Here is a 26,445-nt window from a genome sequence, read left to right on the forward strand (position 1 = left end):
GCCCTGTCTCCCCATCCCCATACCCCTGAACCAGCCCTACTCCCATCCCCATACACCTGAACCAGCCCTGTCTCCCCATCCTCATACCCCTGAACCAGCCCTACTCCCATCCCCATACACCTGAACCAGCCCTGTCTCCCTATCCTCATACCCCTGAACCAGCCCTGTCTCCCCATCCCCATACACCTGAACCAGCCCTACTCCCATCCTCATACCTCTGAACCAGCCCTGTCTCCCCATCCTCATACCCCTGAACCAGCCCTGTCTCCCATCCTCATACCTCTGAACCAGCCCTGTCTCCCCATCCCCATACACCTGAACCAGCCCTGTCTCCCTATCCTCATACCCCTGAACCAGCCCTGTCTCCCCATCCCCATACACCTGAACCAGCCCTACTCCCATCCCCATACACCTGAACCAGCCCTGTCTCCCCATCCCCATACACCTGAACCAGCCCTGTCTCCCCATCCCCATACCCCTGAACCAGCCCTACTCCCATCCCCATACACCTGAACCAGCCCTGTCTCCCCATCCTCATACCCCTGAACCAGCCCTGTCTCCCCATCCCTATACACCTGAACCAGCCCTGTCTCCCCATCCCTATACACCTGAACCAGCCCTGTCTCCCCATCTCCATACCCCTGAACCAGTCCTGTCTCCCCATCTCCATACCCCTGAACCAGCCCTGTCTCCCCATCCCCATACACCTGAACCAGCCCTGTCTCCCCATCCCTATACACCTGAACCAGCCCTGTCTCCCCATCTCCATACCCCTGAACCAGTCCTGTCTCCCCATCTCCATACCCCCTGAACCAGCCCTGTCTCCCCATCCCCATACACCTGAACCAGCCCTGTCTCCCCATCCCCATACCCCTGAACCAGCCCTGTCTCCCCATCCCCATACATCTGAACCAGCCCTGTCTCCCCATCCCCATACCCCTGAACCAGCCCTGTCTCCCCATCCCCATACACCTGAACCAGCCCTGTCTCCCTATCCCCATACCTCTGAACCAGCCCTGTCTCCCCATACACCTGAACCAGCCCTGTCTCCCTATCCTCATACCCCTGAACCAGCCCTGTCTCCCCATCCTCATAAACCTGAACCAGCCCTGTCTCCCATCCCCATAAACCTGAACCAGCCCTGTCTCCCCATCCCCATAAACCTGAACCAGCCCTGTCTCCCCATCCCCATAAACCTGAACCAGCCCTGACTCCCCATCCCTATACCCCTGAACCAGCCCTGTCTCCCCATCCCCATAAACCTGAACCAGCCCTGTCTCCCCATCCCCATACACCTGAACCAGCCCTACTCCCATCCCCATACCTCTGAACCAGCCCTGTCTCCCCATCCTCATAAACCTGAACCAGCCCTGTCTCCCATCCCCATAAACCTGAACCAGCCCTGTCTCCCCATCCCCATAAACCTGAACCAGCCCTGTCTCCCCATCCCCATACACCTGAACCAGCCCTACTCCCATCCCCATACCCCTGAACCAGCCCTGTCTCCCCATCCTCATACACCTGAACCAGCCCTGTCTCCCCATCCTCATACACCTGAACCAGCCCTGTCTCCCATCCCCATACCCCTGAACCAGCCCTGTCTCCCCATCCCCATAAACCTGAACCAGCCCTGTCTCCCCATCCCCATAAACCTGAACCAGCCCTGTCTCCCCATCCCCATACACCTGAACCAGCCCTACTCCCATCCCCATACCTCTGAACCAGCCCTGTCTCCCCATCCTCATAAACCTGAACCAGCCCTGTCTCCCATCCCCATAAACCTGAACCAGCCCTGTCTCCCCATCCCCATAAACCTGAACCAGCCCTGTCTCCCCATCCCCATACACCTGAACCAGCCCTACTCCCATCTCCATACCCCTGAACCAGCCCTGTCTCCCCATCCCCATACCCCTGAACCAGCCCTGTCTCCCCATCCTCATACCCCTGAACCAGCCCTGTCTCCCCATCCCCATACCCCTGAACCAGCCCTACTCCCATCCCATACCCCTGAACCAGCCCTGTCTCCCCATCCCCATAAACCTGAACCAGCCCTGTCTCCCCATCCCCATAAACCTGAACCAGCCCTGTCTCCCATCCCCATACACCTGAACCAGCCCTACTCCCATCCCCATACCCCTGAACCAGCCCTGTCTCCCCATCCTCATACCCCTGAACCAGCCCTACTCCCATCCCCATACACCTGAACCAGCCCTGTCTCCCCATCCTCATACCCCTGAACCAGCCCTGTCTCCCCATCTCCATACCCCTGAACCAGCCCTGTCTCCCCATCCCCACCCCTCTGAACCAGCCCTGTCTCCCCATCTCCACCCCTCTGAACCAGCCCTGTCTCCCCATCCCCACCCTTCTGAACCAGCCCTGTCTCCACATCTCCATACCCCTGAACCAGCCCTGTCTCCCCATCCCCATACCCCTGAACCAGCCCTACTCCCATCCCCATACCCCTGAACCAGCCCTGTCTCCCCATCCTCATACCCCTGAACCAGCCCTACTCCCATCCCCATACCCCTGAACCAGCCCTACTCCCATCCCCATACCCCTGAACCAGCCCTACTCCCATCCCCATACCCCTGAACCAGCCCTGTCTCCCCATCCCCACCCCTCTGAACCAGCCCTGTCTCCCCATCTCCACCCCTCTGAACCAGCCCTGTCTCCCCATCCCCACCCTTCTGAACCAGCCCTGTCTCCCCATCTCCATACCCCTGAACCAGCCCTGTCTCCCCATCCCCATAAACCTGAACCAGCCCTGACTCCCATCCCCATACACCTGAACCAGCCCTGTCTCCCCATCCTCATACCCCTGAACCAGCCCTGTCTCCCCATCTCCATACCCCTGAACCAGCCCTACTCCCATCCCCATACACCTGAACCAGCCCTACTCCCATCCCCATACACCTGAACCAGCCCTACTCCCATCCTCATACCCCTGAACCAGCCCTGTCTCCCATCCTCATACCCCTGAACCAGCCCTGTCTCCCCATCTCCATACCCCTGAACCAGCCCTACTCCCATCCCCATACCCCTGAACCAGCCCTACTCCCATCCCCATACCCCTGAACCAGCCCTGTCTCCCCATCTCCATACCCCTGAACCAGCCCTGTCTCCCCATCCCCACCCCTCTGAACCAGCCCTGTCTCCCCATCTCCACCCCTCTGAACCAGCCCTGTCTCCCCATCCCCACCCTTCTGAACCAGCCCTGTCTCCCCATCCCCATACACCTGAACCAGCCCTGTCTCCCCATCTCCATACACCTGAACCAGCCCTGTCTCCCCATCTCCATACCCCTGAACCAGCCCTACTCCCATCCCCATCCAGCCCTACTCCCATCCCCATACACCTGAACCAGCCCTGTCTCCCCATCTCCATACCCCTGAACCAGCCCTGTCTCCCCATCCCCACGCCTCTGAACCAGCCCTGTCTCCCCATCTCCACCCCTCTGAACCAGCCCTGTCTCCCCATCCCCACCCTTCTGAACCAGCCCTGTCTCCCCATCTCCATACCCCTGAACCAGCCCTGTCTCCCCATCCTCATACCCCTGAACCAGCCCTGTCTCCCATCCCCATACCCCTGAACCAGCCCTACTCCCATCCCCATACCCCTGAACCAGCCCTACTCCCATCCCCATACACCTGAACCAGCCCTGTCTCCCCATCTCCATACCCCTGAACCAGCCCTGTCTCCCCATCCCCATACCCCTGAACCAGCCCTGTCTCCCCATCCCCACCCCTCTGAACCAGCCCTGTCTCCCCATCTCCACCCCTCTGAACCAGCCCTGTCTCCCCATCCCCACCCTTCTGAACCAGCCCTGTCTCCCCATCATACCCCTGAACCAGCCCTGTCTCCCCACATAAACCTGAACCAGCCCTGTCTCCCTCCCCATCCCCATACACCTGAACCAGTCTCCACATCTCCATACCCCTCTCCCATCCCCATACCCCCATCCTGAACCAGCCCTGTCTCCCCATCCCCATAAACCTGAACCAGCCCTGTCTCCCCATCCTCATACCTCTGAACCAGCCCTGTCTCCCCATCCCCATACATCTGAACCAGCCCTGTCTCCCCATCCCCCACCTCATACCTCTGAACCAGCCCTGTCTCCCCATCCCCATACACCTGAACCAGCCCTGTCTCCCCAGCCCTGTCTCCCATACCCCTGAACCAGCCCTGTCTCCCCATCTCCATACCACCTGAACCAGCCCTGTCTCCCCATCCCCATACCCTGAACCAGCCCTACTCCCCATCCCCATACACCTGAACCAGCCCTGTCTCCCCATCCTCATACACCTGAACCAGCCCTGTCTCCCCATCCCCATACACCTGAACCAGCCCTGTCTCCCCATCCCCATAAACCTGAACCAGCCCTACTCCCATCCCCATACACCTGAACCAGCCCTGTCTCCCATCCCCATACACCTGAACCAGCCCTGTCTCCCCATCCCCATAAACCTGAACCAGCCCTGTCTCCCCATCCCCATAAACCTGAACCAGCCCTGTCTCCCCATCCCCATAAACCTGAACCAGCCCTGTCCCCATACACCCCCACCCCTGAACCAGCCCTGTCTCCCCATCCTCCCCTGAACCAGCCCTGTCTCCCCATCCCCATACACCTGAACCAGCCCTGTCTCCCATCTACACCCCATCCCCATCCCCATACCCCTGAACCAGCCCTACTCCCATCCCATACCCCTGAACCAGCCCTGTCTCCCCATCCCCATACACCTGAACCAGCCCTACTCCCATCTCCATACCCCTGAACCAGCCCTGTCTCCCCATCTCCATACCCCTGAACCAGCCCTGTCTCCCATCCCCATACTCCCATCCCCATACCCCTGAACCAGCCCTGTCTCCCCATCCCCATACCCCTGAACCAGCCCTGTCTCCCCATCCCCATACCCCTGAACCAGCCCTGTCTCCCCATCCCCATACCCCTGAACCAGCCCTGTCTCCCCATCCCCATAAACCTGAACCAGCCCTACTCCCATCCCCATACACCTGAACCAGCCCTACTCCCATCCCCATACCCCTGAAAGCCCTGTCTCCCCATCCCCACCCCCTGAACCAGCCCTGTCTCCCCATCTCCAGAACCAGCCCTGTCTCATCCCCACCCCTGAACCAGCCCTGTCTCCCCATCCCCATCCCCATAAACCTGAACCAGCCCTGTCATCCCCATGAACCCCCTACTCCCAATACCCCTGAACCAGCCCTGTCTCCCCATCCCCATACCCCTGAACCAGCCCTGTTTCCCCATCCCCAGCCCTGTCTCCCCATACCCCTAACCAGCCCCTGAACCAGCCCTGTCTCCCCATCCTGAACCATCCCCATCTCCATACCCCTGAACCAGCCCTACTCCTATCCCCAACACCTGAACCAGCCCTGTCTCCCCATCTCCATCCTGAACCAGCCCTACTCCCATCCCCATACCCCTGAACCCCATCCCAAACCTGAACCAGCCCTGTCTCCCCATCCCCATCCCCACCCCCTGAACCAGCCCTGTCTCCCCATCCCCACCCTTCTGAACCAGCCCTGTCTCCCCCTCCATACCCCTGAACCAGCCCTGTCTCCCCATCCTCATACCCCTGAACCAGCCCTACTCCCATCCCCATACCCCTGAACCAGCCCTACTCCCATCCCCATACCCCTGAACCAGCCCTACTCCCATCCCCATACACCTGAACCAGCCCTGTCTCCCCATCTCCATACCCCTGAACCAGCCCTGTCTCCCCATCTCCATACCCCTGAACCAGCCCTGTCTCCCCATCCCCACCCTTCTGAACCAGCCCTGTCTCCCATACCCCTGAACCATCCCCATCCCCATAAACCCCTGAACCAGCCCTACTCCCATCCCCATACACCTGAACCAGCCCTGTCTCCCCATCTCCATACCCCTGAACCAGCCCTGTCTCCCCATCTCCATACCCCTGAACCAGCCCTACTCCCATCCCCATACCCCTGAACCAGCCCTACTCCCATCCCCACCTGAACCAGCCCTGTCTCCCCATCCCCATAAACCTGAACCAGTCTCCCCATCTCCCTGTCCCATCCCCATCTCCAGCCCTACTCCCATCCCCTGAACCAGCCCTGTCATCCCCATCCCCTGAACCCCCTCTGAACCAGCCCTGTCTCCCCATCTCCACCCCTCTGAACCAGCCCTGTCTCCCCATCCCCACCCTTCTGAACCAGCCCTGTCTCCCCATCCCATCTGAACCAGCCCTGTCTCCCCATCCCCTGAACCAGCCCATGTCTCCCCATCCCATCCCCATACACCTGAACCCTCTGAACCAGCCCTGTCTCCCCATCCCCACCCCTCTGAACCAGCCCTGTCTCCCCATCTCTCCACCTACTCACAACTGAAGGAGGAGGTGAGCAGCATTGTGTTGAATGACATGTCAGTTGTCATAATTGCAGGTACTGCAATGCATTGAGGACATGAATGTGATTCTCCAGTCAGGAAAAATGTCACTTGAGGCAGCCAATATCAGAGCCTTAAAGGAAGAAATGAAGGCTCTTAGAGATGGATAGGAGCCTCTCCTGTCTGAGGCAACACTGATTTCTACGCAAATGGATGTTGCACCTCAATTTAGCAAGGAACACAGCCGCCAGAGGAGAAGGAAGAGATTCCATGACTCTCAAGAAGAACACAGGACCAGCGGTGTTTCAGAGCCAGAGAGACGGAAGAGATTCCATGACTCTCAAGAAGAGACAGTTCAGGACAGTGCAGCAACGGTGTTTCAGTGTTTCAAGAAGAACACAGACCGCGGTGTTTCAGAACACAGCCGCCAGAGGAGAAGGAAGAGATTCCATGACTCTCAAGAAGAGACGGTTCAGGACAGTGCAGCAACGGTGTTTCAGAACACAGCCGCCAGAGGAAAAGGAAGAGATTCCATGACTCTCAAGAAGAGACGGTTCAGGACAGTGCAGCAACGGTGTTTCAGAACACAGTGTTTTTACTGCTATGGACAACATCATAAGTGACTTGGACACTTGGTTCAACACCACTGCAAAAATGGTAGAATAATGTTGTGCTGTTGTGAAAGTTGGTCAGATTAGTGAGGATAAAGTCTCTTCTGTGTTCCAACCACTGATCATGAAGTATTCCAGAGATCTGACACCTGAGTTTCAACATGAAGTAAGACACCTGAACACTGTATATGCTGCCACTTTCCCCCCTAGCCTGTCCCCTCTTGGTCTCCTGAATGGAATTTGTAAGATGCAGCTGCAGAGCATTTTTGGAGAAGTGTGCAGTGCTTTACATATATTTTGCACACTGCCTGTGACCGTTGCTGGTGGCGAGAGAGCTTTCAGTAAGCTAAACCTGATAAACTATTTGAGGTCCACTATGTCCCAGGACAGGCTTTGCAGTCCTGCCATGCTGTCCCATTGAAAGTCAGTTAGCTTCAAAGACTTGATCAGTGACTTTACTAACAAGAAGGCTCAGCGCTGGGCTCTTGGTGAGTGAGACTGAGCGAGGGCCAGTGATAACTGCTAAATGGTATGGCTGTGGATACTGGATCACTACACACATGATGCCCACAGGCTGAGAACAGAGTGAGAACAGACTGAGAACAAGATATATCTCAAAGTAATGGCTGGATTGACATACAATTAGTTGTGCACAATCAAGTCCCCAAGTGGAAGAAACCTATTGATTTGGTGACCTCTTGACCTTTCCTCTAGCGCCACCACCAGGCCTTTTCATTTCCATTTTGTTACCATTTCCACTTCACAGCTGCTTATTTTCTAGTTGGTATGTAAAACTTAGTTCTGAAGTCTGCTGCTGATTTTATTATTTTGTTTGTTATATAATTCTATATATGATAATATTTATTGTATATAGATTTATTTTTCTACTGTATTATTGACTGTATGTTTGTTTTACTCCATGTGTAACTCTGTGTTGTTGTATGTGTCGAACTGCTTTGCTTTATCTTGGCCAGGTCGCAGTTGTAAAGGAGAACCTACCTGGTTAAATAAAGTTGAAATAAAAAAATGGAAAAAATGTATTGTAATTGAATAGGTTAATGTATATTTAAGTTATATTCATTGTAATTGAAAAGGTTAATATATATTTAAGTTATATTTATTTTAAGTTATACATTAATGTTAAGAGAATTTTCCATTCAAGAATGTTACCATTAAAATTACATTTAGACTGTAAAAGATGACCTTTAGCACATTTCTTATAGAGGGTATCAGTCTTACGTCAAATAGTGAATTCCACTGTATGCAGAATGTTGCATGCATGTCTGCACAGTGTTATATTATCACAGCTCACTGTCAGGAAATATCATACAGTAAGTATTGGACTACAAGAGAGTTGCAAGCCTGCAAAGGTAGAGTTATTTAAAGCTTTGAATGGGTCGATTGGGTTCTGGAGGTGTGTGGTTGCAGAAACTGCGCAGGGTTGGTGTGGCCTGTGGTGGTGGTGGGGCCCAATGTGATATCTTTTTAAGGGGCCCAATATCCCTGGCGGCGCCCCTGGTTCCCACCACAAAACACCAGCTACATTACTAAGCCATTAATTATCCTAATCATCATCTAATCATCCCTGACACACAACATCTGTCAGTCTCTGTTTTAGCCAGTAGCAGAAACGTGCTGAACAGAAAATATCAGTGAGTCATCATGACAACAGAGGCCCACTTTAATCAACAGGCCTATCTATAATTCATACATCTGTGATTCATCTCTCTGCCCTATCTGAATGTTATGTCTTTGCTGTCTGTCTCAAAAGCAAACTGCTCCTGAGGCATGATGGGCCACTGTCTCTCTTTTTGTCCTGCTCTCTATCTCAGTCTATCCATCTCTCATGCTCTTTCTCTATCATTCTCTCTCTCTCTCTCTCTCTCTCTCTCTTTCTGTCTCTCTTTCACCCCCCCTCTCTATTTTTTAAATACTTTTTCAGCCAAGCTTCTTTATGGTTTACACTCTCATCATCAAGCCCTTGATAGTTGAATCAGGAGTGATAGTGTCGGGCTGAATCAATAACCTATAATAACACTCTCCACAAAGGGTGTTCAGATTGCTCACCTCGTTGGAGTCAATGCCGTTGTTGACGGACCATGTGGTCTGGAAGTACTCCAGCATGCGCTGTTTGAGGCCCTGGGGCAGGTGGTGGACTCGGATGAAGTCCTTCAGGTCCTTGGTGCGGGTGTGGTACTGGGACCAGCGAGAGTACATCCTCTGAATAATGGCTGTCACATTACCAAACACCAGGGCGTGCATCAACGCTGGAGGGGAGGGATGGGGGGGAAAGGGAGGGGGGAAGGGAGGGACAGAAGGGCGGAGGGATTGGTGGGCAGGCAGGCAGGCCGAGGACAGACAGACAGGAGGGAGGGAGGGTTGGAAAACAGGGTTTTGGTGGGGATGAGTTAGAGTGGCATGATATTGGGAGGTGGGTTTGGAGTTCGGAGTGTGGGAGTAAAATTTAGTTTGGGGATGGATGGGCAAGATATTTAGAGGTGGGGCATGAGATTTAGAGGTGGGGCTCAAGATTAAGAGAAGAGGAAAAAATTCTGAGAAAGATTTACTAGAGGTTGTGTGTGTGTGTGTGTGTGTGTGTGTGTGTGTGTGTGTGTGTGTGTGTGTGTGTGTGTGTGTGTGTGTGTGTGTGTGTGTGTGATTGCCCCCAGGCAGTCGGGGACATTTAACACAGCCAGGCTCATGAGCATTCAAAGGGAGAACACTTGCTACTGTGACCTCATTTAAACCCACAGCCCCAAAACCAGTTCACGTCTCTGGTTTGGACCAGCTAAAACCAAATAGAAGCAGTCCAAACCAGCGGATCAGCCACAAGACCAGCAGTCATTATCACAGTAAAACTAGATAAAACCAGACGAAGCTAACAGTATGAACATTGCCTGGTGTTCACAGATTCAATTCTTACATGCATTAATTGTGATGTGCGTGTGTGGGCCTGTGCGTGTGTGGGCCCGTGCGTGTGTGGGCCCGTGTGTGTGTGGGCCCGTGTGTGTGTGGGCCCGTGTGTGTGTGGGCCCGTGTGTGTGTGGGCCCGTGTGTGTGTGGGCCCGTGTGTGTGTGGGCCCGTGTGTGTGTGGGCCCGTGTGTGTGTGGGCCCGTGTGTGTGTGAGCCCGTGTGTGGGCCTGTGTGTGTGTGGGCCCATGTGTGTGTGGGCCCGTGTGTGTGTGGGCCCGTGTGTGTGTGTATCTCCCCTACCTCCGATGAGCATGGTGCAGATGGAGAAGATCTTCTCCGCGTCGGTGTTGGCCGACACGTTGCCGAAGCCCACGCTGGTCAGACTGGACAGGGTGAAGTAGAGAGAAGCGATGTAGACACTCCTCAGAGAGGGTCCGCTCAGCCCCGTCCCGTTCACTTCCCCCAGGGGGTCGTAGGGAGACTCCAGACGCTTCCCCAACTCATGGAGCCAGCCTGGAGACAGAGAGGAGGGAGGGAAAGATGGGCTTTGTTCCAATTCTCTACCCTTCTCTCCTCAAAGCTCAAAGTGTACACTCGTACACTCCGTCATGAGTTAGAAGGAGTGTAAGGAATGGTGGAAACTTCCTCCAGTCATGATTGTGAGGGGTGGAGAATCAGAACAGTCATAGGCTTTGTCCAAAATGTCTTCATTTGCTCTAGATAGTGCATAACTTTTCACCAGAGCATTGCACTATATAGGGCAGGGGTCTCCAAGAGGTCGATTGTGAGCTACCAATAGCTCGCAGCCTACCGATGAGTAACTCTCCAAACAATTCTGCAATGTATTTTTCACGTGTTCCACCACAAACTATCATAAACAAATCTCACATGTATCAGACACCTCAAGCCCCTGCCTACTATCAATCAAATCCACATTGACATTATCCCGCCCCTGGTTAGCCACAGTTAAAAGGTAACAATACCTGCCCATTCATTTCCAGCAATAATGCCCCTTTACATCTGTGTGGTGCACGTGTCTTCTATTCACTTTGTGTCGCCATTTAGTGTTAAATGATACAGTAACTATCTTCTGGTTAAACAGAAAGACAAAAAGAAATAAACACTATAAAATCTTTCCCCAAAACATTCATGATTATTTGTATCATTCCGGTGGGCTTTTGTTTTTTGCAAACTCTGTCATGACATATGCAGCAGCAAAAACATAGCTAGTCCAGCACATTCTTCTCTCGCCAAAGAAGCATTTAAAGGGGTCACTCAAAGATCAACATTTGTTTGTTTTTTCCCAGCCCTCAAATTTTGTCTTTGGATGTTATTTTAAGAATTGACATGGACTCAGATCATCCAATGTCATTGTTTCTACATTAATAATTGTAATTTGTAGAGAGAAAACAGAACACAAATTTACCAAGAAAATCTGAATTCGGGAAAATACAAAGAGAGAGCCTATTTGAAAGCTAGGATTTTTTTTAAATCAGAAGCTCACAACATATTTAATCATTTAAAAGTAGCTCTCATGCTAAAAAAAGGTTGGAGATTATAATTATATACATTTATTTTATACAGTCATTTTTGCTCATCTTCATCAAGGGTGTCAATCCTTTCAGACCCCACTGTATATACAGTGTACCCTGAGTATACCAGACATTAAGAACACCTTCCTAATATTGAGTTGCACCCCCATGGCTGGATGTCCTTTGGGTGGTGGACCATTTTTGATATACACAGGAAACTGTTGAGCGTGAAAAACTCTGCAGCGTTGCAGTTCTTGGCACAAACCGATGCGCCTGTTGCAGTCCATGTAGGGTCAAATGACATTAGGAGGGCTATCTCGGAACTGCTGAAAATGCATTTTAAAGAACTGATTCTTGCTCTGAAAGATTCCAAAACGTGGGCAATTATTTCAGCCCTGGTACCATCGCTGGGCCGCGGCTGTGAAAGATTCAGCAGGCTACTAGCATTAAACACTTGGCTAAAAGACAACTGTAGTTCTGTTGGCATAACTCTTATAGATAACTTTGACACCTTTTGGTCCATCCAAATCATCTTGGCTCCTGGACCCTGTCCGTGCATTTCAAGGCTGCGTTGAGACAATGACTATCATTGACCCAAGCCCTGCTCAGACAATCCTTACCATTATGTCGCTGAGTTGTCGTAGTGCTGCTGAAAATGTACATTGTCCCAGGGGCGTTGGCAGTCATAATGTAAGTAACCTCATTTATGTACCTCTAACTCCTTTGAATGCTACTGTCAATCCTACAGCTTTTGTATGCCGTAATTATGCGCCTATGAACATGGGTTATATTGTTAGCACTGGGCGGTGTGCCCTAGCAGGAAATTCACTGTGTGCAGCTCACCCTGCACTATCAGCTCAAACATAAATACCATTGTCATGTCTACCTCTGATAAGCCTCCCAATAAAGCAATAAAGACTATCAAGAATCCCAGAAAAGTGCTACAAATTGCCCACATTAACATACATAGCCTAAGAAACACGGTTCATGAAATTGATAACTTTCTAGTAACATAACATTCATATACTGACTACCTCTGAAACTCACTTAGATAATACCTTTGATGATACAGTGGTATGCAATACATGGTTTCAACATCTTCAGAAGAGACCGGGTTGCCTATTGTGGAGGTGTTGCAGTGTATGTTCAGAGGCATATTCCTGTAAGTAATATTTGCTGGTCTGTGGTGTGTAATGAGGAGCAGTCAGACGCTGCACTTGACACATTTATGAAATTGCTTATTCTAGTTAATAATAAGTATGCACCCATTAAGGTGACTGTAAAAACTGTTCAAAATTATAAAATTGTATGGTTGAGAGGGATGAGGCAAAAGGAATGACAAATAAGTCTGGCTGCACAGACGATTGGCAAACGTACTGTACATTTAGAAATCATGTGACTAAACTGAAAAAATAAGAAGAAACTGTACTAAGAAACTAAGATAAATTACAGTGCATTCGAAAGTATTCACATTTAGTTATATTACAGACTTATTCTAAAATTAATTACAATTATATTTTTCCCCCTCCAGTCAAAACACAATACCCCATAACCACAAAGCAAAACCAGGTTTTTACAATTTTTATTTATATTTTTTTTACTAGGCAAGTCAGTTAAGAACAAATTCTTATTTTCAATGACGGCCTAGGAACAGTGGGTTAACTGCCTGTTCAGGGGCAGAACGACAGATTTGTACTCTGACATGCACTGTCAACTGTGGGACCTTATATAGACAGGTGTGTGCCTTTCCAAATCATGTCCAATAAATTGAATTTACCACAGGTGGACTCCAATCAAGTTGTAGAAACATCTCAAGGATGTTCAATGGAAACAGGATGCAGCTGAGCTCAATTTTGAGTCTCATAGCAAAGGGTCTGAATACGTATGTAAATAAGGTATTTCTGTTCTTTATTTGTAATAAATGTGCAAACATTTCTAAAAACCTGTTTCCCCATTGTCATTATGGGGTATTGTGTGTAGATTGACATTTATATTAACACATTTTAGGCTGTAATGTAACAGAATGTGGAAAAAGTAAAGCGCTCTAAATACTTTCCGAATGCACTGTATATAAAGAATGATAGTATAAGGCTTTGGAGCACCTTAAATGACATTTTGGGAAAAAATGCAAACTTGGCCCCATCATTCATTGAATCAGATGGCTCATTCATCACAAAACGCACTGATAGTGCCAATGACTTTAATGTTTTTTTCATTGGCAAGAATAGCAAACTTAGGCATGACAACAACAAATTCTGGACCTATACATCCATGAATAACTGACCAAATTATGAAAGACAAGCATGGTCATTTTTATTTCTGTAAAGTGAGTGTGGAAGAGAATAAAAAAGTATTGTTGTCTATCAACAATTACAAGCCACCTGGGTCTGACAACTTGGATGGAAAATTACTAAGGATCATAGCGGACAATATTGCCAATATCTTTTACCATCTCTTCAATCTAAGCCTACATGAAAGTATGTGCCTTCAGGCATGGAGGGAAGCAAAAATCATTACGCTACCCAAGAATAGCAATGCACCCTATACTGGCTCAAACAGCTGACCAATCAGCCTGTTTCCAACATTTAGTAAACTTTTGGAGAAAAATATTGTTTGACCAGATACAATGCTATTTCACAGTAAACAACTTAACAGATTTTTAGCATGCTTATAGGAAAGGACATTCAACATGCACAGGAAATTGATAAAACGATTGTGGGAGCTGTTTTGTTAGACTCCAGTGCAGCTTTTATCGATCATAATCTGCTGCTGCAATAACGTATGTGTTATGGTTTTACATCCTCTGCTATAATGTGGATTGAGAGTTACCTGTCAAACAGAACACAGAAGGTGTTCTTTAACATAATCCAGGTATAGTCAGGCATTCCCCAGGGCAGCTATCTAGGCCCCTTAATTTTTTTTTTTTTACATTTTTTACTTATGACCTGCTACTGACTCTGAGTAAAGCCTGTGTTTCTATGTATGCTGATGACTCAACACTATACACGTCAGCTACCACAGCAAGCGCAACACTTATCAAAGAGCTGCAGTCAGTTTCAGGATGGGTGGCAAACAATAAATGAGTCCTAAATATTTCAAAACTAAAATGATTGTATTTTGGACAAATCATTCACTAAATGCTGAACCTCAACTAAATATTGTTAACAGCACTATCTTAATAGCACTATCAACAAGGCAGAACCTAATTTTATCGCACCTGGACTACTGGTCCAGTCTTACTGCTCATGCAAGTAAAATCTGATTGGGAAAAAAACGTATACAAATATGCCTTATGGAACAGCAGGGATTGTAAAGAGACACACACACAGGCACAGACACACGTGTTGTAGACGTGTGTCTGTGTTGTCATTTTCTAACTTGTCTCCACCCCTTCATCTACACTGATTGAAGTGAATTTAATAAATGATAAGGGAGCATAGCTTTCACCTGGATTCACCTGGTCAGGCAATGTCAGGTTCTTAATGTTTTGTACACTCAGTGTATATAGCATAATTGGAGCCCATAATTGGAGTCAACAATATAGTTTCTCTGAACTCTTTCCACTGTATCCAGAACTGTGAATGCCTAACATACAAACTGAGCATTAGCAAGAACAAACAGATAGGGCAGCTTGAACAAATGCCAGATGTGCTAGTCCATCTGAAGCCTAGTGGGTCGGTTTAAATTGGGGGTTTTGCGCAGAATGATCCTTATTTTAAATAATGGTAGCCTAATCCACCATTCTTTCCACTGCATGATGGTGGAAGGAGGCTAAAGTAATGGGCCTGTGTGTTAAAAACATCCGGGATGACTTCTGGTCGCAATCCATCCCTGATACCAGGTACCTGAGAACCAAAACTTTTCCTAGGTCAGCTCCTATCTATAACGTGAGTGTTGAAACAATCAGCAGGTCCCTGAGACCTCCACCAGACACTTAAGAATGGTAATTGGATATACCGCTCTCACTGACGTGGGATCAGCATTAGAATTCCATAATTGAGATACAGTGCATTAATCCTGCATGACACTGAGGCTCAGTGAATTGGAAAAACAGCATCAGCTTCTCATGGCCCCATCGATACTGACCCAGAATCAGTTTGGAGACGTCAGGGAGAGGTAATTGAGAATAGAGCCTGGCTCATCGATACTGACTGGGGATCAGCCCTAGAGGCCTCATTATGTGTTGGACATTATGTGTTCAGGGGAAGCCTGGGGCCCGGTGACTAGTCATTACTGTGGGACTACGCTACTCTGTCAATCAAAACCCCAGAAACAAATAAAAACAGGACATGTTTTTCCCCAGTCACATTCAATTCCTTCCCCGTGCATGAATATTTTATAGTGTAACGAGTGTCTCATTAGAAATCAGTTAAATCAATAAAATAATCAACACAGCCATTAAAACTGCATAGCGAGATGCTGGTTGGGAAGCTAATAAACTAAGCAAAAAAAGAAACGTCCCTTTTTCAGGACCCTGTCTTTCAAAGACAAATTCGTAAAAATGGGTTTAAACACTGAACATGCACCTGTGGAACGGTCGTTAAGACACTAACAGCTTACAGACGGTAGGCAAATAAGGTCACAGTTATGAAAACTTAGGACACTAAAGAGGCCTTTCTACTGACTCTGAAAAACACCAAAAGAAAAGTGCCCAGGGTCCATGCTCATCTGCGTGAATGTGCCTTAGGCATGCTGCAAGGAGGCATGAGGACTGCAGATGTGGCCAAGGCAATAAATTGCAATGTCCGGGCTGTGAGACGCCTAAGACAGCGCTACAGGGAGGTGGGACGGACAGCTGATCATCCTCGCAGTGGCATACCATGTGTAACAACACCTGCACAGGATCGGTACATCTGAAACATCACACCTGCGGGACAGGTACAGGATGGCGACAACAACAGCCCAGGTTACACCAGGAATGCACAATCCCTCTATCACTGCTCAGACTCTCCGCAATAGGCTGAGAGAGGCTGGACTGAGGGCTTGTAGGCCTGTTGTAAGGCAGGTCCTCACCAGACATCAAAGGCAACAACGTTGCCTACGGGCATAAACCCACCGCCGCTGGACCAGACAGGACTGGCAAAAAGTGCTCTTCACTGACGAGTCGCGGTATTGTCTCACCAGGGGTGATTGTCGGATTCGCGTTACACCGAGGCCTGTACTCTGGAGCGGGATCGATTTGGAGGTGGAGGGTCCGTCATGGTCTGGGACGGTGTGTCACAGCATCATCGGACTGAGCTTTTTGTCATTGCAGGCAATCTCAACACTGCATTACAGGGAAGACATCCTCCCTCATGTGTTACCCTTCCTGCAGGCTCATCCTGACATGACCCTCCAGCATGACAATGCCACCAGCCATACTGCTCGTTCTGTGTGTGATTTCCTGCAAGACAGGAATGTCAGTGTTCTGCCATGGCCAATGAAGAGCCCGGATCTCAATCCCATTGAGCACGTCTGGGACTTGTTGGATTGGAGGGTGAGGGCTAGGGCCATTCCCCCCAGAAATGTCAGGGAACTTGCAGGTGTCTTGGTGGAAGTGTGGGGTAACATTTCACAGCAAGAACTGGCAAATCTGATGCAGTCCATGAGGAGGAGATGCACTGCAGTACTTAATGCAACTGGTGGCCACACCAGATACTGACTGTTACTTTTGATTTTGACCCCTCCCTTTGTTCAGGGACACATTATGCTAGTTAGTCACATGGCTGTGGAACTTGTTCAGTTTATGTCTCAGTTGTTGAATCTTATGTTCATACAAATATTTAGACATGTTAAGTTTGCTGAAAATAAACGCAGTTGACAGTGAGAGGACGTTTCTTTTTTTGCTGAGTTTAGATGCTAGCCAAAAACAACCACACATAAGCCATGATATGCTGCCATGACCTGCTGACACTACTAACCAAAAACGCCCACGCACCAAATGTCAGCACCATCCCGGAACCCCTCCAGACAGAACAAGCTGCTCACCAATGTCCGTCTCATCCATTGATGTTCAGGGTCTCTAGCCAGGTAAATGATGCTGTCCCTGAACCCCTCCAGACAGAACTAGCCGCTTACCCGGCGATGCCCACCCCTAAGGCGATTCTCAGACATGCTCACCCTCAGTCTTCCACCTCTCTTCCTGACCCCTACTTTCCCCATCTCTGATGCCCCCCCCTCACCCCCCGTAAGACTCAATACCCAACCAAATCCCTGATCCCCTCTCAGACAAAACTAGTCGCTCCCACCACTCACCGATGTCCCAGGAGTAGGCGTTGGCCTCCATCTCCTTCTTGCCGATGACGTACCAGATGCAGGCCATCCAGTGGGCCAGCAGGGCGAACATGGACATGAGCAGGGTGAGCACCACAGTGCTGTGCTGGGAGTACCGGTCCATCTTCTGGAGGAGACGCAGCAGCCGGAGCAGACGCACTGTCTTCAACAGGTGGACTACTGATACCTGGGTGGGGAATGAATGACAGGTGTGGTTCTATTACAGTAACAGCAGAGGAGGTACAGAGGGGAGCTAGTGGCAAGTGTCTTCATCTTCCTCCTATTCAACCAAACAACACACCTTCTTGATCATCCTACTCCTCCTCCTCATCATGACCAAACATAGCTAAACACATCATCACCATCATCACCTTTATCACTATCATCACCATCATCACTTTTATCGTTATCATCACCATCACCACCATCATTATCATCATCAGCGGAGTCAATCACCACCTTCCGGAGACACCTGAAACCCCACCTCTTCAAGGAATACCTAGGATAGGATAAAGTAATCCTTCTCACCCCCCCCCCCTTAAATGATTTAGATGCACTATTGTAAAGTGGCTGTTCCACTGGTTGTCAGAAGGTGAATTCACCAATTTGTAAGTCGCTCTGGATAAGAGCGTCTGCTAAATGACTTAAATGTAAATGTAAATCACCTTTATCGCTGTAATCACCATCATCACCTTTATCATTATCAACACCACCATCATTATCATCACCTTTATCGTTATCATCACCATCACCACCATCATTATCATCATCACCATCACCTTTATGCCTATCTTCACCATTATCACCTTTATCATTATCATCACCATCACCACCATCATTATCATCATCACCATCACCTTTATCACTATCATCACCAGCATCACCTTTATCATTTTTATCACCCCCATCATTATCATCGTCACCATCACCTTCACCATCATTATCATCATCACTATCATCAGCATCACCGCCATCATTATCTCAGCATCACCATCATCATTATCATCATCGCCACCATAATTATGATCACCAACATCATCACCACCATCATCATCACCACCATTATCATCAGCATCACCAGCATCATTATCATCAGCATCACCACCATCATTATCCTCATAATCCTCACCATCATTATTATCATCATCACCACATCATTATCATCACCACATAATTATTATCATCATCACCACCCTCATTATCATCATCACCCCCATCACCACATCATTATCAGCATCACCAACATTATTATCATCCGCATCACCACCCTCATTATCCTCATCATCACCACCATCATTATCATCATCACCACCATCATTATCATCATCGCCATCATTATCATCATCATCACCACCATCATTATTTTATCATCACCACCATCATTATCATCAGCATCACCACCATAATTTTCATCACCATCATTACCATCACCACCCTCATTATCATCACCATCATCATCACTATATTTTAGAATAGATCAGCAATATTAAATTATTTAGAATGAGACCAACTGCATCATTAAAGCTCATGGTCATCATCACTCTAATAATCTTCAACAGGAATATAGTTCACTTCCATGTTTTGATTAAATACAGTGCTGCATATTCTCACACTTCTTTCATTTCCTTGATATTTGAGTGCTTGGTGCTGAAAGGCAATGTGAGAGAGAATGAGCTCAGAGAGTGATTTCCTGTCAACAGGAATGCATGAACACCGTGGATGCGATCTAAAGGGCACAGTATTGCCTATAGATCCTACAGGCCCTGGTCAAATGTAGTGCACAATATCGGAAATAGGGTGCCATTTGGGACACATGCGTCAGGGTTCCCCAACTGGCGGACCGCAGGCCGAATTTGGCCCATGGGTGATTTTATAGGAGCCTCCAAGGTTTTCTGAGCAAAAAATAAAGAAACACCAGCAAATCAGCTCCAAGTGATTTTAATTTTAGAACTTTATCATGAAGTATTCCCTCACATAATAAAGAGATATATATGTATTATTTTATATTTTATTTAACCTTTATTTAACTAGGCAAGTCAATTAAGAACAAATTCTTATTTTCAATGACGGCCTCGGAACAGTGGGTTATCTGCCCTGATATATGTGATCTATACAAATGTAAGCAAGGTTTGAAATGATTATGTTTTAGTCAAATATTATATCTGTTCTTCTTGTGGTCAATTTGAATTATTTTCCAGTCCCATGACCATCCGCTCAAGAAAAAAACGTCCTGCAAGGAAATTCATTTGAGCAGCAATCTTCCTTTGTCGCCCAGGCAGACAGTAAAGCTCTAGCTCACTGCAGCAATGCTATAAACTCAGAACCACACATGCTGACACACACGAACACACGAACACACACACACACACACTAAACCTATGGCAATAAAGAAGTCCTGAGCCACAGAAAGTACACACACCTGTCTGAGGTCTCACGGTAATTGACCATTATAAACACATATAGCGTCTCCAGGCCTCCACACATACACGCTGCTGTTCCGCGCCTTGGGAACATCTACATTTAAAAAAGTGGAATAAATCAATTTAATATACACCATCACAATGAATCCATGATTTATTTTAGTCAGGTTTAAAGAAACATTCTGATTAGAAGAACATGAATTTCAGAACACCATAATATGAGTTGGCATACTGCAGTCCTGTGTTTTCTGGCTGCGCTCCATGCCATAGGCTGTAGGCTTGTTCATTTAGCTGACAAGATAAGTCCAATTACATTATTTTATTTTTTATGATTTTATAGTAAGAAGAATATAATTGAGCTTAGCCATATAAAATATAAATAATATTTTCCCATAACGAAGCAAGTGCGCATACGAAGTGTGTCACGCCCTGACCTTAGAGATCCTGTTTATGTCTCTATTTTGGTTTGGTCAGGGTGTGAGTTGGGGTGGGTATTCTATATTCTATTATTTGTATTTCTATCTGTTTGGCCGGGTAGGGTTCTCAATCAAGGACAGCTGTCTATCGTTGTCTCTGATTGAGAACCATACTTAGGTAGCCCTTTTTTTCCACCTGTCTTGGTGGGAAGTTGACTTTGTATAGGGCACATAGCATTTAGCTTCATGGTTTGGTTTTGTGGTGTTTATTGTTTTGTTCTGTGTCTTTTTTCCAAATAAAAAGAGAACTGTACGCGCTCCACGCTGCACCTTGGTCCTATTCCTTTAACGGCCGTGACAAAGTGGCTATGTTGAGTAAAAGTAAACATTAGAAACAGGTCCTATATGCTAGATGTAGAGTTATTTGGCAACTTTAGCTATGAATGATACAAACCTTTAGAATGTCTTAGAAATCAAACATATTTTGGCTGCATGATGCGAGTATAGGCTATTGATGATTTGAGAAAGTAGCAAAAAAAGTTTGCTCTCTGTTCCTTGCCTCAGGCTGCACATCTTATTTTTACCCATCAGACTATTTTCAATTGAATCTTGTCTTTACTAATATGTAAGATTAGTTTAGATATAGAATGACACATTATCAAATGGGCAGGAACAGGAGCAGGGGGAAAATACATTTCATCTGTATGCACTTGAATAACGAATGGATGCTGCTCGCTTTCGAATCGGCCCATTTTGTAGGCTACTTCAGGTTTATAGCGGAGCATGTGCTTAATATGAGCAGCTGAGAAATAAATATAACAACACTTATTTCACTACATGAATCAACCTCTGTTGGAAGAGCATGCTCTCGCTGAACTACAGGTGATATTTTGCCCAAGCTCTGTAAGCCATGGGCTCTCCAAACCTGTTCCTGCACCATCACCACCATCATTATCATCATCGTCATCACCTTTATCATTATCATCATCATCAGCTACCCAGTGCTTAATTTGGGAAACCAGGTGGAATCTGTTCGGGAACATCGATAGTAACATATATTAAACATATTTCACTAAACTGTTTCGCTCTCAAGAAAGGAATATAGGACAGAGGGGCAGATGGAAACGCATGGTGGTGAGATATTCTGCATAGCTAAAGGTAAATTGTGACACAATAAAATAAAATCACTATTACTACGCATTTCAAAATCAAATACAAATTCACGAATTGTAGGCTAACTATAAGCTTCCTGGCACAATCAATGAACCAACATCATCGCTTAGGGCTGGCTAAATGTTCTCTCCCAGACTCATGGATAGACATTTTGGAGCATAGCATAAGGTAACCAGTCCATCCAGTATGAGTAATAATACAGTCCACACTCAAAGGCGATTATTGAAATTTGTTTAATTTTAGAGTTTAGGCTTGACCAATTATGTACCAAAGACATATTCATTTTGGAGTATAGGCTTGACCAACTATGTACCAAAGACATATTTATTTTAGAGTATAGGCTTGACCAATTATGTACCAAAGACATATTCATTTTGGAGTATAGGCTTGACCAACTATGTACCAAAGACATATTTATTTTAGAGTATAGGCTTGACCAATTATGTACCAAAGACATATTCATTTTGGAGTATAGGCTTGACCAATAATGTACCAAAGACATGTTCATTTTAGAGTATAGGCTTGACCAATTATGTACCAAAGACATATTCATGCATTCATGCACTTTCTTTTTTATTTATTTGTATCCTCTTTAAAATGCAAGTGAAAGGACATTATATCGCTTAGGAGTCTAGGCGCAATTTCGATTTTGGCCACTAGACGGCAGCAGTGTATGTGAAAAGTTTTAGACTGAATCAATGAACCATTGAATTAATGTTCAAAATGTTGTATCAAATCTGCCCACATGTGCCGAATTGGTCAATTGATACATTTTCAAGTACATAACTATAGAGAACATACAAAAAATTATATGGTAATAAAAAAAATTAAGTTTACACACTCCCAGGAATGTCATAAATGATGGATAATTAGCTTCCCTACAGAAAACACACTAACCTTCACACATTTAGATGGGGGGAGGGGTGAGACAGGGGTTCAAACTGTAGAAAACAGTTCCTACATTTGAATATAAACATTTATGTTATCAAACAAAACTATGTTACATTTTATCTCTGGGACCCTCAGGATGACAAATGAGAGCAAGATTACTGAATGTAAGTACATTATTTACCTTCAGAGGTGAATGTATCAAACCAGTTTCTGTGATAAAAGTGTTTTGTTGCTGTGCACTCTCCTCAAACAATAGTATGGTATTTATTCACTGTAATAGCTACTGTAAATTGGACAGCGCAGTTAGATTAACAAGAATTTAAGCTTTCAGCCCATATAAGACATGTCTATGCCCTGGGAAATATACTTCTTACTTACAACGTCTTGCTAATCACATTAGCGCACGTTAGCCCAACCGACACACACATACCGATCCCGTAGAGGTCAAATCAGTTTTGTTGTGTGTGATATGTGGTTGGCTATATGCGGCACAAATTGTTTTTTTTCTATGCATATGCATAAGCTTGAATATGCATATGGGAGTTTTAATTAATCATCACCTTAGAAAGCACTGTCCATTTCATTGTGTTAGGCTTTGAAACAACATCCACAACAACCAAGTTTTACACTGTTTCAATCTGCTGTTGAACTTCTTTCTTTATATTGATCATCACAGTGAGGTGATAGGCCTACTGTTCTGATGATAAGTGTTTGATGTAATTTGATGCAATTGCATTTGCATTGATGTCAGAGTGGTTAAGGGACAATAGAGCCCTGAGTACCAGACCATTAGGATCTGATGGAGGGACAATAGAGTCCTGAGTACCAGGCCATTAGGACATGATGGAGGGACAATAGAGTCCTGAGTACCAGACCATTAGGACCTGATGGAGGGACAATAGAGCCCTGAGTACCAGGCCATTAGGACATGATGGAGTGACAATAGAGTCCTGAGTACCAGGTCAGGACCTGATTAGAGGTACCAGGCCATTAGGACCTAGTGGAGGGACAATAGAGTCCTGAGTACTAGACCATTAGGACCTGATGGAGGGACAATAGATCCCTGAGTACCAGGCCATTAGGACCTGATGGAGGGACAATAGAGCCCTGAGTACCAGGCCATTAGGACATGATGGAGGGACAATAGAGTCCTGAGTACTAGACCATTAGGACCTGATGGAGGGACAATAGAGCCCTGAGTACCAGGCCATTAGGACCTGATGGTAGTTAGTGAGTTGGGTACTAACAAAGTATGTCCAGAGCGCATAAAAGGAGATTTCTGTGACTTAACGGTCACGTGGAATTTTACTGCAGTCATGACTGTGTGGAGGTAATAAGCTGTAACAGCCCTAATCATACACTTCACCACAGGTGGGCTGTCGGTGTGTGATGAAAGTATTTTTTGTGTGTGTGTGCGCGTGTACATTTGTGTGTGTAGAAAATCTTTATCTACTTACATATGCTTACACCTTTTTCTCCCTCTTTTCTTTCAACCTTTCCCTCTCCCACACACGCACACACTAATACATGCACACACTAATACACGCACACACCAATAAACACAGTATAGCAGCTTCCCAGACAGACTCCTGAATGTCACCCAGCAGCATCTGCTCCCCAGGCCAACACACACACACACACACACACACACACACACACACACACACACACACACACACACACACACACACACACACACACACACACACACACACACACACACACACACACACACACACACACACACACCAAGATAGTGGGTCAGTAATTGCTTAGAAAGGTAACAAAACAGAGAGTATGTAGTTGCAACAATTGGAGAAGGATTAGGGTGGAAATAGTGATAAAGGGAAGAGGGGGGGGTGTTAATAAAAACAGCTACCCTGGGTTATATCAGTGGATCTCTACCTCATGTATTACTCCCCTACAGAGAGAGAGAGAGAACAAGAGAGAGAGAGAGAACAAGAGAGAGAGAGAGAGAGAGAGAGAGAGAGAGAGAGAGAGAGAGAGAGAGAGAGAGAGAGAGAGAGAGAAAGAGAGAGGGAGAGAGAGAGAGGCTGAGTTCACAAACCTGTTCTACTAGCACACTGAAGCCTCAGGGCCAGAACATCCAATCAATCAGAATAAAACAAATTACAACAGTCAAAACAAAACTATATTACTTATTGGGAAACACAAGCAAAGCAAAGCAAAGCAAAATGCAGTGCTATCTGGCCCTAAATCGACAGTACACAGTGGCAAACTATTTGACCATGGTTACTGATCAAAACCTTAGAAAAACCTTGACAAAGTACAGGTTCAGTGAGCACAGCCTTGCCATTGAGAAGGGTAGACACAGGAAAACCTGGCTCCCTGTAGAGGAAAGGCTGTACAACCACTGCACAACAGCAGAACCTGAGACGGAGCTGCATTTCCTGACAAAATGTCAAAAATATAAAACAATTAGAGTGTCATTTCCCCAAATTTGAAACCCTTATTCAAGGTTTCAAAGACCTCTCTGATGAGAGTAGGCTACCTGTCCTGTTGGGGGGAGGACGCAGAGAACTGTGGGTTGGCAGCACACTACATTGCTGCCAGCCATAAGATGAGGGACAGTGTCTGACAGACCAATCAACCTGCTGTGACGACCCTCCCACTCTGTCTGCCATATTCTGTCTTTGTTCTTGTTTCCTTATTAGGATGCCGGTGGGCGGAGTTGGGGAGGGTCGTCAGCTACATGGGAAACACCTGGGCCAGGTGTGTCCCAGGATAAATAGACCTCTTCCACATTCATGGAGGAGACTCTCTCCATGCAGACACCATTGTAGATTGTGTTGTGGTTCTTGGTGGCCTTTTGTTTGTTTGCATTGGCACCTTTCAACACCCTGCATTATCACATTCAGGCATGCAAAACACTCACTTACACTACTGATTACACACACCATTGTATATTTTCCTTAGTTGTTTTAGTTAATATATATTTTGTTACTCCTTATCTCCACGTTGTCTCCCTTTGTTACGGGCTTTGAGCCGGTTCGTGACAAGTGGGGGCTCGTCCGGGATCTTTTGAACTATTGGTTTGGGAGACCGTGGAGGTACGTGTTTGGGTTGCATATCGTGTTTGAGTTTGATAGGCCCAGTATTGGTTGCTTTTGTTGCTTGGTTTGTGTGCTGCGTTGGAGAGAGATAATGGTTAGTTTCCAGGCCCTGCCTAGCCTGAACTCTTGTTCTGCTTTCTGTTGGGAAGTCAGTCTGAGGAGGTGAGTAAATCGGCTGTGTACCTCGGTAGGAGATTTGTGTAGGGTAGTGGAACTTGCTACCTGGAGCTATAGCCTTTTACCCCTGATAGGCTTAGCGACGTGTTTCATTTTTGGACATGTTTGGCATGGTTAAATGTTTGTTATTTTTGTGTGGTGTCTGTGGACTGAGCAGTTGTCTCGGGGGCACATCCGTGGCTTGGTGGAATTTGCCAGCATGCTGGGGAGTTTTTCCTTGCCAACGGGCTACAGTGCGTAAATTCCCACCGCAAATCTGCACGAAGACTAGGGTTGAGTTATTGTAGGTTTGGGGAAGCTCCATATCTCATCTCTCTTCTGTGGTGCTCAGGGTGATTGTCATTTCTCTGGTTGTGGTCTGATGTGCTCAGCAGAGGGGTTGAGCAAGATTATTTACTTTACTTATGACTATGGTGTCTCATGTACACAAGTTCATTCGCTTTCCATCAGAGGACCTGTTAGAATTATGTACTAAAGAACAGCAGTTGATGGCTGAACACTACAAGGTTAAATGATTGAAATTAGTGAAATTCTGTTTCGTTGGAAGTGACTATGAATCGTTGGAAGTGACTATGAATCGTTGGAGGTGACTATGAATCGTTGGAGGTGACTATGAAT

The 26,445-nt window shown here is 46.9% G+C and overlaps 1 protein-coding gene across 1 annotated transcript in view; it reads right to left on the reverse strand.

Annotated features, from left to right (window-relative positions):
• The window catches only part of LOC135553279 (potassium voltage-gated channel subfamily H member 8-like), a 107,342-nt gene that overhangs the window by 19,426 nt on the left and 61,471 nt on the right, over positions 1-26,445 (reverse strand). Inside the window, exons 7-9 of the mRNA XM_064985449.1 lie at positions 17,659-17,863; positions 10,193-10,405; positions 9,046-9,245 (exon numbers count right to left, since the gene is read on the reverse strand). Coding sequence (XP_064841521.1) covers positions 9,046-9,245; positions 10,193-10,405; positions 17,659-17,863 — 618 coding nt within the window. The remainder of the gene's footprint in view (positions 1-9,045; positions 9,246-10,192; positions 10,406-17,658; positions 17,864-26,445) is intronic.

This window comes from Oncorhynchus masou, chromosome 13 (genome assembly GCF_036934945.1).
Source record: "Oncorhynchus masou masou isolate Uvic2021 chromosome 13, UVic_Omas_1.1, whole genome shotgun sequence".
NCBI lineage: Eukaryota > Metazoa > Chordata > Actinopteri > Salmoniformes > Salmonidae > Oncorhynchus > Oncorhynchus masou.